The sequence below is a fragment of the Anabrus simplex genome, chromosome 1 (assembly GCF_040414725.1).
Source record: "Anabrus simplex isolate iqAnaSimp1 chromosome 1, ASM4041472v1, whole genome shotgun sequence".
NCBI classification, from domain to species: domain Eukaryota; kingdom Metazoa; phylum Arthropoda; class Insecta; order Orthoptera; family Tettigoniidae; genus Anabrus; species Anabrus simplex.
In genome coordinates this window covers 1,548,997,291-1,549,012,919 of record NC_090265.1, presented here as the reverse complement: position 1 = coordinate 1,549,012,919, position 15,629 = coordinate 1,548,997,291, and the positions used below count along the sequence as shown (strand labels likewise).

At 38.7% G+C, this 15,629-nt stretch overlaps 1 protein-coding gene across 5 annotated transcripts in view; it reads left to right on the top strand.

Annotated features, from left to right (window-relative positions):
• Window positions 1-15,629, top strand: part of Gapvd1 (GTPase activating protein and VPS9 domains 1) — a 674,762-nt gene that overhangs the window by 447,776 nt on the left and 211,357 nt on the right. For all 5 annotated transcript variants that reach the window (XM_067138086.2, XM_067138089.2, XM_067138085.2 and 2 more), the window contains one exon: window positions 14,917-15,086. In XM_067138086.2, the coding sequence (XP_066994187.2) occupies window positions 14,917-15,086 (170 nt within the window). The remainder of the gene's footprint in view (window positions 1-14,916; window positions 15,087-15,629) is intronic.

Genomic DNA, 15,629 nt, shown 5'->3' with positions numbered 1-15,629 from the left:
TGGAAAACTAGAACTGTAAAATGATGATGATGAATAGAGAGAGCCCTTAGCCTACAGTCTCCTTCCCCTTAAAACATTAGACCACCTGCCTTCTACAGTTCCCCCCTTTCCTTCCCATCCCTCTTTTACATGTACTGTATCCTGTACATTGTTTGAGGGAGGCCTACCTTCCTTCATGTCTTCTGAGAGAATCCTATATATCTCCCTCAAACTCTCAAACTCCTCACTCATACTCCTTAATGCATGCCACATGTGCAGTTCCTACATTTGCACTCCTTAGCCATTCTTTACGGAAAAATGAAAAGAAATGGGAGAAAAACTTATTCTGTGCACAAAAAAATTAAAGGAAAGGAATATTTTCTAGGATAGTATATAAGTATCACACGACAATAAGGTAAATAATATACTGCTACACTACAATACTACTTAGTCGTACTATATTTTTATCCTACAACACCCTAACAGCATAACTCCTGTTAATTACTGAATACCAAAAGGAATACACAAGAATTACATAATTCTAAACTGCAGTTAAGCCTATCCTAATTACTACAACAGAATTCTAGTAAGAGGGTTTCTACAGATACTTCTACTATACTGTGGCTTTCCTGCGTCCAGGGCGGATCGCGGAGAAATCCAGACTAGCATACTCTCGGGGTTAGTTGACTGTCAAAGTTTTTTTCTTAAACGTGGATTCCGGGAAAGATGTGAAAGACTTCTTAACAGATAATAGGGAACATGCATAATTTTCAAAAATATTTTTGAAAAGTACACCAATGAAATAGTACGTAAACGTATTACAATGAGGTAAGTTGCCTTGTTTTCTACCATTAAAAAAATGTTCAAAAGGGCTTTTCCGCAAGGCGAGTGAAACGGCCGCTGACGTAAGCGGCGTGCTGTGACGTCACGATCCAGTACCGCATGCAGCTCTACCAGCCATTGTGCATCAGCCGTTACTAAAAGCCGATTGTTTATTATTCGTGATCGCGAATAACTTCAAAATGACAGAATAAAGGTTCAAAACAGCACAGTCAGACAATGTATCATGTGTAGATGTCATCATTCTTGTGGCCGCAGAAATTCGCGGATGAAAAGAAAGTTCGTAAGTGGCATCTTTTATATACGTGCAATGTACTGTAACTCATAGTATTAGGGTAACAACGAACTGATTCCCATATTAAAGAATAACATTACATTTTCTGGCTTTCAGCATTAGTAAAGTAAGAAATCGGATTTCAGCACTAACATAAACATATAGGTAGCATTATAGTACTAGTCCGCCTCTGCGGTGTAGTGGTTAATGTGATTAGCTGCTGCCCCGAGAGGCCCGGTTTCGATTCCCGGCTCTGCCATGTAAGTTGAAAACAAATAGTACGAGGGCTGGATCGATGTCTACTCAGCCTCGGGAGGTCAACTGTGTAGAGGGGTTTCGAATCCCACCTCAGCCATCCTCGAAGTGGTTTCTTGTATTTTCCAACTTCTCCTCCAGGCACCTAAAGCCATGGCCGTTTCCTTCCCTCTTCCTTGTCTATCCCTTCCGATCTTCCCATCCTCCAACAAGGCCCCTGTTGAGCATAGGAGTTGAGGCCGCCTGGGCGAGGTAATGACCCTCCTCACCAGTTGTATCATCGTACCCAAAGTCTCACGCTCCAGGACACTGCCCTTGAAGCGGTAGAGGTGAAATCCCTTGCTGAGTGCGAGGGAAAAGCCAAACCTGAAGGATAAACTGATTAAGAAAGAAAGAAAGAAAGAAGGAAGGAAAGAAAGATCATAGTACTATAGGTCTATAATCTATCATTCCTGAAAAAATATATATTTATGGTTGGGGCAACTGGCCTACCCACTTCCGGGGCCCATGAAAGAGAAACATTAAATATATTGGTGGAGGGAAGAAGTTAAACATGATAAAGATAAATATGACTTCATCTACTTTTCTCAAGTCGGGCTGAGTGGTTCAGACGGTTGAGGTGCTGGCCTTCTGACCCCAACTTGGCAGGTTCGATCCTGGTTCAGTCCAGTGGTAGTTGAAGGTGCTCAAATACATCAGCCTCGTGTCGGTAGATTTACTGGCACGTAAAAGAACTCCTGCAGGACTAAATTCCTGCACATCGGCATCTCCGAAAACTGTAGAAGTAGTTAGTGGGCGTAATGCCAATAACATCAATTACATTTGGCTTTTAACAAGCTGAGCATATCACGCAAGAAAAATGTCTTGGTGACATTTTAGTCGTTCAATACAAGAATGTCTTTGGGTACTGTGACTTTTTTTTTTTTTTTACATCACACAGCCACAGATAGGTCTTATGGTGATGATGGGACAGAAAAGGCCTAGGAATGGGAAGGAAGCGGCCATGGCCTTAATTAAGGTACAGCTCTAGCATTTGCCTGGTGTGAAAATGGGAAACTACGGAAAACCATCTTCAGAGCTGCCGACAGTGGGGTTCGAACCCACTATCTCCTAGATGCGAGCTCACAGCTGCGTGCTCCTAACCGCACGGCCAACTCGCCCGGTATTTTTATCCTTCAATTTATTGACTTGGCTTGTATACCCTAAAACTTAGCCTAAGTTGGATAATATTTTAAACACCAACATCACTATTTTCACCTGTGTGCAATTATGTTACTTATTTTACTAATATTGTGATAATTATTATAATTGAGCAATATTAACTTATAAGACCCCAACAGACAAGCATTGGTTTTGTGTAGAGATATATATTTGTTAAATTCACGTTGTTTTCTTTCATGACGTACACACATATTTTTTGTTATATTATAGAGTATTTAGCTATAGCCTAAATTTCTTTACAAATGTGAGCTCTTCAATAAAGACATATATAACTGTCGCATGCCGAGATAAAATGGTATAATTAGAGCTGTCAATATGGTTCATAACCCCTTTGGTTTATTACCTAGACATGGATCACCCAAAACATAGGTTAGGTTTGGAGAATACTTTATCAGCATTAATTAATGCACTGTTTATTACTTTCATATTCCAAGATGTAAATGAAGCATTTAACTAAAGCATCATACATTAAAATTGGAAGTGTTACCACTAGAACAGCTGACATGGAAAAGTGATTGAAAATTCAAACAAATTCAACTTACATTAAAATGATCTTCAAAAAAATAAAATGTAAACTTTTTCGATATATCACCAGCATTTCTCCGGCTCGTCAAAATCCATTTCTCCCTACTTTTAGCGTCTTTGGAACATTTATAAACAATTTGTTTGGGATGGTATGCGATGTGCTATTGCTCATCGGAACTCTACACCATTTGTAAGTTTCCTGCCTCACTGTCTGCGCAGGATTCATTTTAGGTCTAAAATATACCACTCAGATTATTATCCAATGTATAGACTTTGAATTTAACCAAACCAGACACTAACATAAAGTAAAAATACGCGAAGTGTATACTGCTTCTCACAGCACATCATGTGTTATTTCGTCTGCTAATTCAGTCAACCTGTACGATGACGTCAGACCAATGAGATCGCGTACTTGCGTGACGTGACATTTTCGTACTTTAATTTAGGTTTTTATCATGTTTGGAGTTATTATTTGTACGTTCTGATCATATTTTTGAATTCTGTGTGAAATTTTGAATCAGATTAGCATATTTTTAATTAAAACCCCAGATCATGCATGTTCCCTATTCATCTGCCGATATTAATGATGGACGTCTCCATGCTACAAATCATTATTTTCATCAAAAAATAATTCCTGTTTTACCTTAACTGTAATAATATGAGATGCTTAAACTAGATGATGAATATGTATACCAGTATATCTTAAACCTAATTATTTATTCAAATTCTAAGAAAAATTAAGAAAAGGAAATGTAATTGGAAGAAAATTATCATCTCATTTTAAAATTCATCAATTCAGTTTCGTTGTAGTAACTAAGATCATTTATTGAAATATAATAATGTACAATTTAAAAAATATTTAAATTTGAAATTTTTGAAATGAACTCGCACGTCATATTCACATCATCAATCACAAAACAAACAAAAAATGTTAATAAATTATCATTGAAGTCTCTCAAATTATTTACAAATCATCTTGGAAAGTAACATATTCCAGCATCATATCTCACTCTTCTTCTCGTAATTACTTAGGATGGGCATTAGGGTTTCTTTGTTGTAGGATTATTATTTCAGTGGAATGAATCAGGAAAAAGATAAGTATCAAGTTAGCCATAATAAGTGCTAATATTTACATTAATACCTAATATCACTTGTCAACACAAATGTATGATTCATCTCATTAATGTTCAATTCAATGTAATCATAAAAATGAAAAATATTCTCACGTAAATATCTGAATTCCAACACATTACCAAGTGTTATGTACTGAAATAGGTATAGGATATCATTCATGAAGAATCTATAAATTATCTAACCTCCTGGAATTATTTATAAAGAAATAATAATGCCTGTGCATATGATTTGGTGTGCGCCATGTTCTTCAATGAATATTCAACATTACAGTAGAGATCTGGGTTAAGATTAATCAACATACTACTCAACATTCCCTAAAATGATCCATTTCGGTGATCTACTTATACATACATACATCATCATTATCGACTGTTATGCCTTTCAGCGTTCAGTCTGCAAGCCTCTGTGAATTTACTAAACGTCACCACAATCCTCGATTTGCAACTAATGTTGTGGCCTCGTTTAGTTCTCTACCTCTTATCTTTAAATCGAGAGAAACCGAGTCTAACAATTGTCGTCCTGGTCTACCTCTACTTCTATTACCCTCCATATCAGAGTCCATTATTCTCTTAGGTAACCTATCCCCCTCCATTCGCCTCGCATGACCCCACCACTGAAGCCGGTTTATGCGTACAGCTTCATCCATCAAGTTCAATCCTAAATTAGCCTTTATCTCCTCATTCCGAGTACCCTTCTGCCATTGTTCCCACCTGTTTGTACCAGCAATCATTCTTGCTACTTTCATGTCTGTTACTTCTAATTTATGAATAAGGTATCCTGAGTCCACCCAGCTTTTGCTCCCATAAAGCAAAGTTGGTCTGAAAACAGACCAATGTAAAGACAGTTTTGTCTGGGAGCTGACTTTCTTCTTACAGAATACTTTTGATCACAACTGCGAGCTCACTGCATTAGCTTTACGACACCTTGATTCAATCTCACTTACTATATTACCATCCTGGGAGAACACACAACCTAAATACTTGAAATTATCGACCAGTTCTAGCTTTGTATCACCAATCTGACATTCAGTTCTGTTGAATTTCTTACCTACTGACATCAATTTAGTCTTCGAGAGACTAATTTTTATACCATACTCATTGCACCTATTTTCAAGTTCCAAGATGTTACACTACAGGCTTTCGGCACAATCTGCCATTAAGACCAAGTCGTCAGCATAGGCCAGACTGCTTACTACATTTCCGCCTAACTGAATCCCTCCCTGCCATTTTATACCTTTCAGCAGATGATCCATGTAAACTACGAACAGCAAAGGTGAAAGATTACAGCCTTGTCTAACCCCTGTAAGTACCCTGAACCAAGAACTCATTCTACCATCGATTCTCACTGAAGCCCAATCGTCAACATAAATGCCTTTGATTGATTTTAATAATCTACCTTTAATTCCATAGTCATAACTTATTATTATAGACACCACAATATGTTTTCATCAACGTAGGGTATGGATTACTTGTCAACTATTGGTCAACATGGTATCATGAATATTAATTATCCTGGATTGCATCAATACTCTTCTCTTTTTCTTCATAATTAATCATTTTTCTTTACTGACGTAGCAACACATGTTCCAGTTTTATATTTTTCCTTATATTCATTCAATACTTCAATATCATTTTCTTCTTATATATCATATCATATACTTCTTCCTTTTCTTCCAAATAATTCTCAACTGTACCTCAGCTTGACACTTGGATTCATTTAACTCTCAATTATTCACTTGATTAATCCAATCTCTTCTCAATCTCATTACCATTTCAAATTATTCTCATATCCATATATTATCCTAATCTGACTTCATATCGCACTGTTCAACCTTCATACTCCAAGATATTAACCGCTGTGAGCTTGCATCCGGGAGATAGTAGGTTCGAATCCCACTATCAGCAGCCCTGAAGATGGTTTTCTGTGGTTTCCCATTTTCACACCAGGCAAATGCTGGGGCTGTACCTTAATTAAGGCCACGGCCGCTTCCTTCCAACTGCTAGGCCTTTCCTACCCCATCGTCTCCATAAGACCTATCTGTGTCGGTGCGACATAAAGCCCCTAGCAAAAAAATATATATATATTAACCGTCACTCACATATAACCTTAAATATTCTACCGGTACATATCTCTCAATTCATATAGGATAACCTTTCAATATACTTAAGTATCATAGCAATGGCACTAACGTATAATTCACTTCACATTCCCTAACCAGGATTGGTTATGTCTTTCAGATGACTACCTATATCCATGTATTTTGACACAAATGTAACATTAATCCATGAGAATCTAACATATTTGAGATATTTTGAAGACTACAATGATTAACTATCTATTCACCAACAAATATGAATGATTATATTAGGATTTGCAACTTTTACTTATCTTACTGCACTAAGAAAGACTAGTCCTTTTCCTTCGGCTCCTCCGGGATTGAATTAGTTTCTCCTTGTCATCAGCGGCTCGGGCTTGGCAATCGCATCCTGCTGTTGGTCATCGGGATTCTCTGGGGATTGTAAGCCTCCCTTGCCGTCATCTCAGCTCAGCCTCCTCCGGACATCTCACCATCGACTTCTTAGAAATGCATGACAGCCATATCTTGCGCAAATAAGATATATATATATATATATGAATTTAGTTGCATCATAATATTGAATCCATAGCTTTCTAACATTTTAGTTTCAATGACAATTCTTTCATCTTGACTTTAATCTTAATAACGTTTGCAGATTGCCTATTTGCCTACCCTTGTCTCAGATATATATTGTTATTATTTTATGAGTTGACTTGGCTATTTCTTCATAATCTCTAAATTTTCTTCCTTATAATTGTGTCAAGGCCTATTCTTTGTCATAACGATAATTCAGTGTACGGATTTCTTTGTAATTCTCTTCTTATTTTGCGGTTTTTATTACGGCTTTTGCAATTACGCGTTCTCTTAAAGATGTAGAACTCGTCGCCATAAGACCTATCTGTGTCGGTGCGACGTAAAGCCCCTAGCAAAAAAAAAAAAAGATGTAGATCTCGCAAATCATCTTCTTGTAATGATTCTCTTGCAACTCTTGAGATTGTATGTGCATTTTTTAGTCTCTTCAGATTAACACATCCATTCCTTAAGCTTGCTCATTCAATTACCATTTTGCAGTAGTACAGTGTCTTAACAATTCTGAATCCTTTCTTTGTCTCATCCACTGCCATATTGATCTTTTCTATTCCGATCTCATTATATATTGTATCTCCTTGATATGAATGACTGAATTCATGCATCATGTTTAACTTTGATATTGGCAATTGTGTCCGTTTTAGCTCCATTGAATTATCATTTTAGGACAGTGAAATGGCACAATACTACACAAATATTTTACAATAATAGAGTAAGCACGCTAATTTCTAATAATATACTACAATACACTACAATAATTTTAGCTACATTCAGACGTGTCCTAATTACAATATGTTATTACTAAGCACAAACAGAAGTGAAAATTTGCTGGTTTGAAATTTGCAAGAACTACTCAAAGATTATTAAAATGAAAACCTACAACCTGTTTTCCAGTCAGGGATGTAATGAATGAACCGTATATTATAGGCTATTATTACAGTGGGGTTGCCACTTCCAAGATGATTTATTAATGACTGATAAATGCTATGAAAAGATAATGGAGAGTGTTGCTGGAATGAAAGATGACAGGGAAAACCGGAGTACCCGGAGAAAAACCTGTCGCGCCTCCGTTTTGTCCAGCACAAATCTCACATGGAGTTACAGGGATTCGAACCACGGTATCCAGCGGTGAGAGGCTGACGCGCTGCTGTCTCAGCCATGGAGGCTTACTCAAAGATTATTAACAAAGCTAAATGCGTAAACAGATTATTATTACTATTTTATCCTACTATGCTCTAATATATACACAGAATGATGCACACACACAAATATAAACACGAATATAGCAGGCATTATAGTACCTAATATTCCGTATCTATGCTAAAATTCTTAACTGAAATGTGGTTATATGATTTTTACAGCTGGTGAATTACTATTATTTTCCCTACTATGCGGGGTGAAGAATAAAAAGTATCCTTAAAAGCTGAAGAGGTTGTCTACAATATTTTCTATTTAAAAAAAACCTGTCAAACTATGCCGGGGTACTTGAATTGCAATATTATTGAGATATAGGAATTTGATTAACTTTTACTCGTTGAATAAACGAAGGTGCAAGGTGCAAAGTACAAAGTATGCCGGGGACTTAGAACTATACGAATTATCAGAATACATTAATCAGCTGATTCTTGTATTTGTTTACTGAACTACTGTATACTCTTTGATCTCATTAGAATACAGCAATCGTGAACAATCCAAAGACTGGTGAGTAATTCTCCAGTGAATTACCGTGTATCTCTTTATAACTTTTTTAAAAATCAAAGTTTACAGGCGTATCCTGTTATTTAATGGAATAAATTATCTTCGTGATAGTTTGAATGAATATCTTCAGGGTCTTTTTTCTAGCTGGCTCCGCAGCACCACTCAGAGCAATATACCTCTCAGCAAGCTGCCTCTGTGGATCCGTGGTAGAGTGTCGGCCTCCGAATCCCAAGATAGCGGGTTCAAACCCGGCAGAGGTAGTCGGATTTTTAAGGGCGGAAAAAAGTCCATTCGACACTCCATGTCGTACGATGTCGGCATGTAAAAGATCTCTGGTGATACATTTGGTATTTACCTGACAAAATTAATTTAATCTCAGCCATAGACGCCTAAGAGAGATCCAGTTTACTCTGTCTGCCATCTAGCGGACCTAGAGTAAAACGGAACGTTGAAATTGACGAGCAGACAGCCAGATGGCGTCAAATCGAAATGTCTGCACACGGTAGCTGAGGCCATACGATTATTATTATTATTATTATTATTATTATTATTATTATTATTATTATTAGTATTATTACCTCTCAGGAAATGAGTCACCTGGCTATCGCCTTTCGTGCGTGTTCCCCTGACACACAGAGCAAGCCATAAAAAAGATCCTGTATATGAAATATTGGGTCTATTGTCTGCATGAATTTAAAGTATAGGGAAGTTACAACTCCTTACGATAATCTGCCTTTGTATGTATTTTACCAATGAACCTACAAATATTTTTTAACTAAAATTAAAAAGTTATTAATATTATTACCTAAATTATTTCCTAAATCTAAATTCAATACAAAGTACACCTAGCTAGCCTACTTAACCTAGAAAACGTAATCTACTGAACACCAACTGAATTACTTGATATAAAATTCAAATAAATATCACTACTCCCAATTTCTGTCAGACTGTTGCCCTGGCCTGCCTGATCACCGGACTTGTCGTCAATCGAAAATGTGTAGGATGTGGTGAAATGACGGTTGTGGTGCTGGGACCCAATACTAACCACCAAAGATGAACTGCAGAACCAGGTGAATGCAGCAAGGATGGCTATACCCCAGGATGCCATTCACACCTTATACGCGTCGATGCCATCACGCATGGAAGAAGTTATCAGTGCCCATGGAGGACCCAGTGCCTACTAGGCAGCAGGACACATGCTGAACCTGGGTGACTGAAATGCAAATCGTTTCTGCAGAACATACTTATAAACATGTCCTGTGAATATGAACTTCCTATTTCTAGCCGGGTCCATCCCTTGTAAGGCAGACCCTCCGATGAAGGTGGGTGGCATCTGCCATGTGTAGGTATCTGCGTGTTATTGTGGTGGTGGATAGTGTTATGTGTGGTGTGTGAGTTGCAGGGATGTTGGGGACAGCACAAACACCCAGCCCCCGAGCTATCGGAATTAACCAATGAAGGTTAAAATCCCCGACCCGGCCCGGAATCGAACCCGGGACCCTCTGAACTGAAGGCCAGTACGCTGACCATTCAGCCAACGAGTTGGACACTGTATATATTATGGATCTTTGTAATTCACTATTATGTTGTTGCTGATTCTAAATAAATAAATTTAAAATAAATGGTTCACAGAAGTTGAGAAAGCTCTGCGAGAAATTAAAATTTCTCCTAAAGACATCCAGGAGTGTGTTCCGCTTAAGGAAAAACTATGTACGCACAAAGGTTTCCAGGAAAAGCCGAAAATGAAGACGGAAGGCGTGGACCCAAGAGAGAAAAGAACAACACCGGAGACGAATGCAGGAGCATTGGGTGGCAGTTACAGCTCAGAAAAGGAGACAGTTGAACTGACATAGTCCCTAGTTGGCCGAAACGAAGAAAGAAGAATAAATAAATAAATAAATAAATACCTCACAGATGCCATCAGCAGAAAACTGCTGGTTTTTTTTTTATGACATCATGTTTGTGGATTACTGTAGTCACGTCCTAGTTCGTGAACCATGGGCAACGGCTGAGTGGCCTAGTAAGTGGTCCTGAGAGTCGGGATACCAGTTGCTATGGAATGGGAGTGGGCATTTCGGACATATTCTGAGTCGTGGCCCTCCTTGTGCTCAGGCGGCTAGGACTACACAATTCACCGGTGGTCCATAACCCGTTAGAGGAGAGATCCTCACTTGGACTATGTGCAAGTTGGGCAGCATCCTGCTTCATGAATTTACCGAGCTCAGAACACTTTAAGCAAGCCTCGGACCTATGGGAGTAATGGAGTCCCACTCCCATTTGACAGGCGAGGGACTCCTTGGAAACAACTTGGCAAACGAAATGGAATTCGATGGGGAGCTATCAATATTAATGGGGCTTATGGAAGAAAGAAGGTAGAACTTGCTGAGTCAGCAAAGAGGATGCATCTGGATGTGCTAGGAGTAAGTGATATTCGGGTAAGGGGAGATAAGGAGGAAGAGATAGGAGATTATAAAGTGTACTTGACGGGTGTTAGAAAGGGAAGGGCAGAGTCTGGGGTAGGGCTCTTTATCAGGAATACCATTGCACGCAACATAGTTTCTGTTAGGCACGTAAGTGAGCGAATGATGTGGGTAGATTTATCAGTTGGAGGAATTAGGACAAGAATTGTGTCCGTGTATTCACCATGTGATGGTGCAGATGAGGATGAAGTTGACAAGTTTTATGAAGCATTGAGTGACATCGTGGTCAGGGTCAACAGCAAGGATAGAATAGTGCTAATGGGCGATTTCAATGCGAGAGTTGGGAATAGAACTGAAGGATATGAAAGGGTGATTGGTAAATGTGGGGAAGATATGGAAGCTAATGGGAATGGGAAGCGTTTGCTGGACTTCTGTGCTAGTATGGGTTTAGCTGTTACGAATACATTCTTCAAGCATAAGGCTATTCACCGCTACACATGGGAGGCTAGGGGTACCAGATCCATAATAGACTATATCTTAACAGACTTTGAATTCAGGAAATCTTTTAGGAATGTACGAGTTTTTCGGGGATTTTTCGATGATACAGACCATTATCTGATCTGTAGTGAACTAAGTATCTCTAGGCCTAGAGTAGAGAAAGTGAAATCTGTCTGCAAACGAATAAGGGTAGAAAATCTCCAGGACGAGGAAATTAGACAGAAGTACATGGATATGATTAGTGAGAAGTTTCGAACAGTAGACAGTAAGCAGGTTCAGGATATAGAAAGTGAATGGGTGGCATACAGGGATGCTGTAGTAGAAACAGCAAGGGAATGCCTAGGAACAACTGTGTGTAAAGATGGAAAAAGGCGAACATCTTGGTGGAATGAGGAAGTGAGAGCAGCCTGTAAACGTAAAAAGAAGGCTTATCAGAAATGGCTCCAAACAAGGGCCGAGGCAGACAGGGATTTGTACGTAGATGAAAGAAACAGAGCGAAACAAATAGTTGTTGAATCCAAAAAGAAGTCATGGGAAGATTTTGGTAATAACCTGGAAAGGCTAGGTCAAGCAGCAGGGAAACCTTTCTGGACAGTAATAAAGAATCTTAGGAAGGGAGGGAAAAAGGAAATGAACAGTGTTTTGAGTAATTCAGGTGAACTCATAACAGATCCCAGGGAATCACTGGAGAGGTGGAGGGAATATTTTGAACATCTTCTCAATGTAAAAGGAAATCATCATGGTGGTGTTGCAAACAGTCAAGCTCATGGGGAGGAGGAAAATGATGTTGGTGAAATTATGCTTGAGGAAGTGGAAAGGATAGTAAATAAACTCCATTGTCATAAGGCAGCAGGAATAGATGAAATTAGACCTGAAATGGTGAAGTATAGTGGGAAGGCAGGGATGAAATGGCTTCATAGAGTAGTCAAATTAGCGTGGAGTGTTGGTAAGGTACCTTCAGATTGGACAAAAGCAGTAATTGCACCTATCTACAAGCAAGGAAACAGGAAGGATTGCAACAACTATCGAGGTATCTCATTGATTAGTATACCAGGCAAAGTATTCACTGGTATCTTGGAAGGGAGGGTGCGATCAGTCGTTGAGAGGAAGTTGGATGAAAACCAGTGTGGTTTCAGACCACAGAGAGGCTGTCAGGATCAGATTTTCAGTATGCGCCAGGTAATTGAAAAATGCTACGAGAGGAATAGGCAGTTGTGTTTATGTTTCGTAGATCTAGAGAAAGCATATGACAGGGTACCGAGGGAAAAGATGTTCGCTATACTGGGGGACTATGGAATTAAAGGTAGATTATTAAAATCAATCAAAGACATTTATGTTGACAATTGGGCTTCAGTGAGAATTGATGGTAGAATGAGTTCTTGGTTCAAGGTACTTACAGGAGTTAGACAAGGCTGTAATCTTTCACCTTTGCTGTTTGTAGTTTACATGGATCATATGCTGAAAGGTATAAAATGGCAGGGAGGGATTCAGTTAGGTGGAAATGTAGTAAGCAGCCTGGCCTATGCTGACGACTTGGTCTTAATGGCAGATTGTGCCGAAAGCCTGCAGTCTAACATCTTGGAACTTGAAAATAGGTGCAATGAGTATGGTATGAAAATTAGCCTCTCGAAAACTAAATTGATGTCAGTAGGTAAGAAATCCAACAGAATTGAATGTCAGATTGGTGATACAAAGCTAGAACAGGTGGATAATTTCAAGTATTTAGGTTGTATGTTTTCCCAGGATGGTAATATAGTAAGTGAGATTGAATCAAGGTGTCATAAAGCTAATGCAGTGAGCTCGCAGTTGCGATCAGCAGTATTCTGTAAGAAGGAAGTCGGCTCCCAGACGAAACTATCTTTACATCGGTCTGTTTTCAGACCAACTTTGCTTTATGGGAGCGAAAGCTGGGTGGACTCAGGATATCTTATTCATAAGTTAGAAGTAACAGACATGAAAGTAGCAAGAATGATTGCTGGTACAAACAGGTGGGAACAATGGCAGGAGGGAACTCGGAATGAAGAGATAAAGGCTAATTTAGGAATGAACTCGATGGATGAAGCTGTACGCATAAACCGGCTTCGGTGGTGGGGTCATGTGAGGCGAATGGAGGAGGATAGGTTACCTAGGAGAATAATGGACTCTGCTGTGGAGGGTAAGAGAAGTAGAGGTAGACCAAGACGACGATGGTTAGACTCGGTTTCTAACGATTTGAAGATAAGAGGTATAGAACTAAATGAGGCCACAACACTAGTTGCAAATCGAGGATTGTGGCGACGTTTAGTAAATTCTCAGAGGCTTGCAGACTGAACGCTGAAAGGCATAACAGTCTATAATGATAATGTATGTAATGTATGTATGTATCTCTATAAAAAGGACTTCCACAGACTGTCCTATAAGATCTTCAAAGCAACCAGCAAGGGTAAAGCAATTGGGTCCCTGTGGATCCAGCATGTAGAGAAGGATCTCAGAGAACTTAATATTATATGTTATAGACAAGAAAGTTTCCACCTTTTCAGTACAAATTTATTTATATAAAATTCAATCTACAGTACCGGTTTCGTCCTTTTTACACAACAGTCATCCTCAGCTGTACACTATTACCCTCACATAAGTCACTTATACAGTTTTTAGACCTAAAAAGATTCATTCTTTTTAGATGTATATAGAGTCATTTTTAACTTTATGTATGCCGTATTAGAATGTAAGACATACTCTATATCATGATTTTATAATGGACAAGGCTATTCAAAAAACTTGACTTATGTGAAGGTAGTAGTGTACAGCTGAGGATGACCGTTGTGTAAAAAGGTCGAAACCCGTACTGTAGGTTGAATTTTACATAAATAAATTTGTATTGAAAAGGTGGAAACTTTCTTGTCTATAACATACGATAACTGTCAATACAGAAAATGAAACTGATAAATCAAGAACTTAATATTAATTAAGCCACAATGATTAACAGAAGTAATTACGTTCAACTATTAAAAACAGACCCTTTCTAGCATCCCGTACAGAATCAAACCACAATGAGACCATGAAATGGTCTGAGGAATATAAGATAGTCCAGCAGGAAAATAAAGGATACTGGGCCAACAGAAAAGCTCACGGTACCAAGAAGAAAGCAGCAGCCAAACCCACCATCAAGAACACCAGAAGCAGCAATCATCAACAAAAACACAGCTGAAGCATAAGCACAGTGGTTCTCAGGCTGCCCAAACATTCCAAGAATAAAAAATAAATAAATTGTAACTACTTTGATTTTTCTTCTCTTTTGTGTATTTGTTCACTGAAGATTGTAGCTCATGATGTAATGTTAGTTATGTTTTATAATCATTACTTACAGAGTTGACAGTTAAAGCAAAGGAACATTAATCTTTTGTGTGATGTTGATGATGATTTTTCAGATTTACCTCTTGCTCCTTCAACTCTTGTTATGAATGGTCATGCTGTGATACCAGATCCAGATACTACTCCCACCAAAGCAACTGTGACAGGAAATACAGCATCTGCGTCTTCCACAGGGGCAATTCCTAAGAGTATCAGCTTTGACAAGACAGCCGAGCGTGGAGATAAGGTGGGATAAAGTGTTTACTCAGTTGATTAAATTGTTTCGCTTAATTTTAAAAGAATCTATAAGGAAGTATGAAGATACAGCCAACTTTCTCAAAATGGGAAAATAAAGATGGATATTAAAAAATCACAAGTTTTGTTATGGCTTAGTCCAGGTTCAGGAGGGAAACCATGCTTTAAAAAATATAAGCTTCAGGCATGACATTTTGGAAACATACCTTACAGTCTGGTCTCTTCCTGCAGCCTTTTGTAAACATTTACAGTTTACCAACAGCCCTCTTCAACAGCCCTCTTACCTCTGGTGCATTCATTATATGTTGCCCAGTACCATCTCTGACTACACAATGTCAGTCCATCCCGTCCATCCATCCATGCCACTTTTGACGCTTCCTGATTGGAGATGGTGAAGATCTCAGGTTACTTGGTGAAATAGTCCACGGCTAGAAGTTGGTAGCAATTTCCAGCATCCGGTTCAAGAAATGGTCCTGGGATGTCCTCTTGATGGGTGCTCTTGATGGTACTGCTGCATCCAGTTCCTCAGGACCTC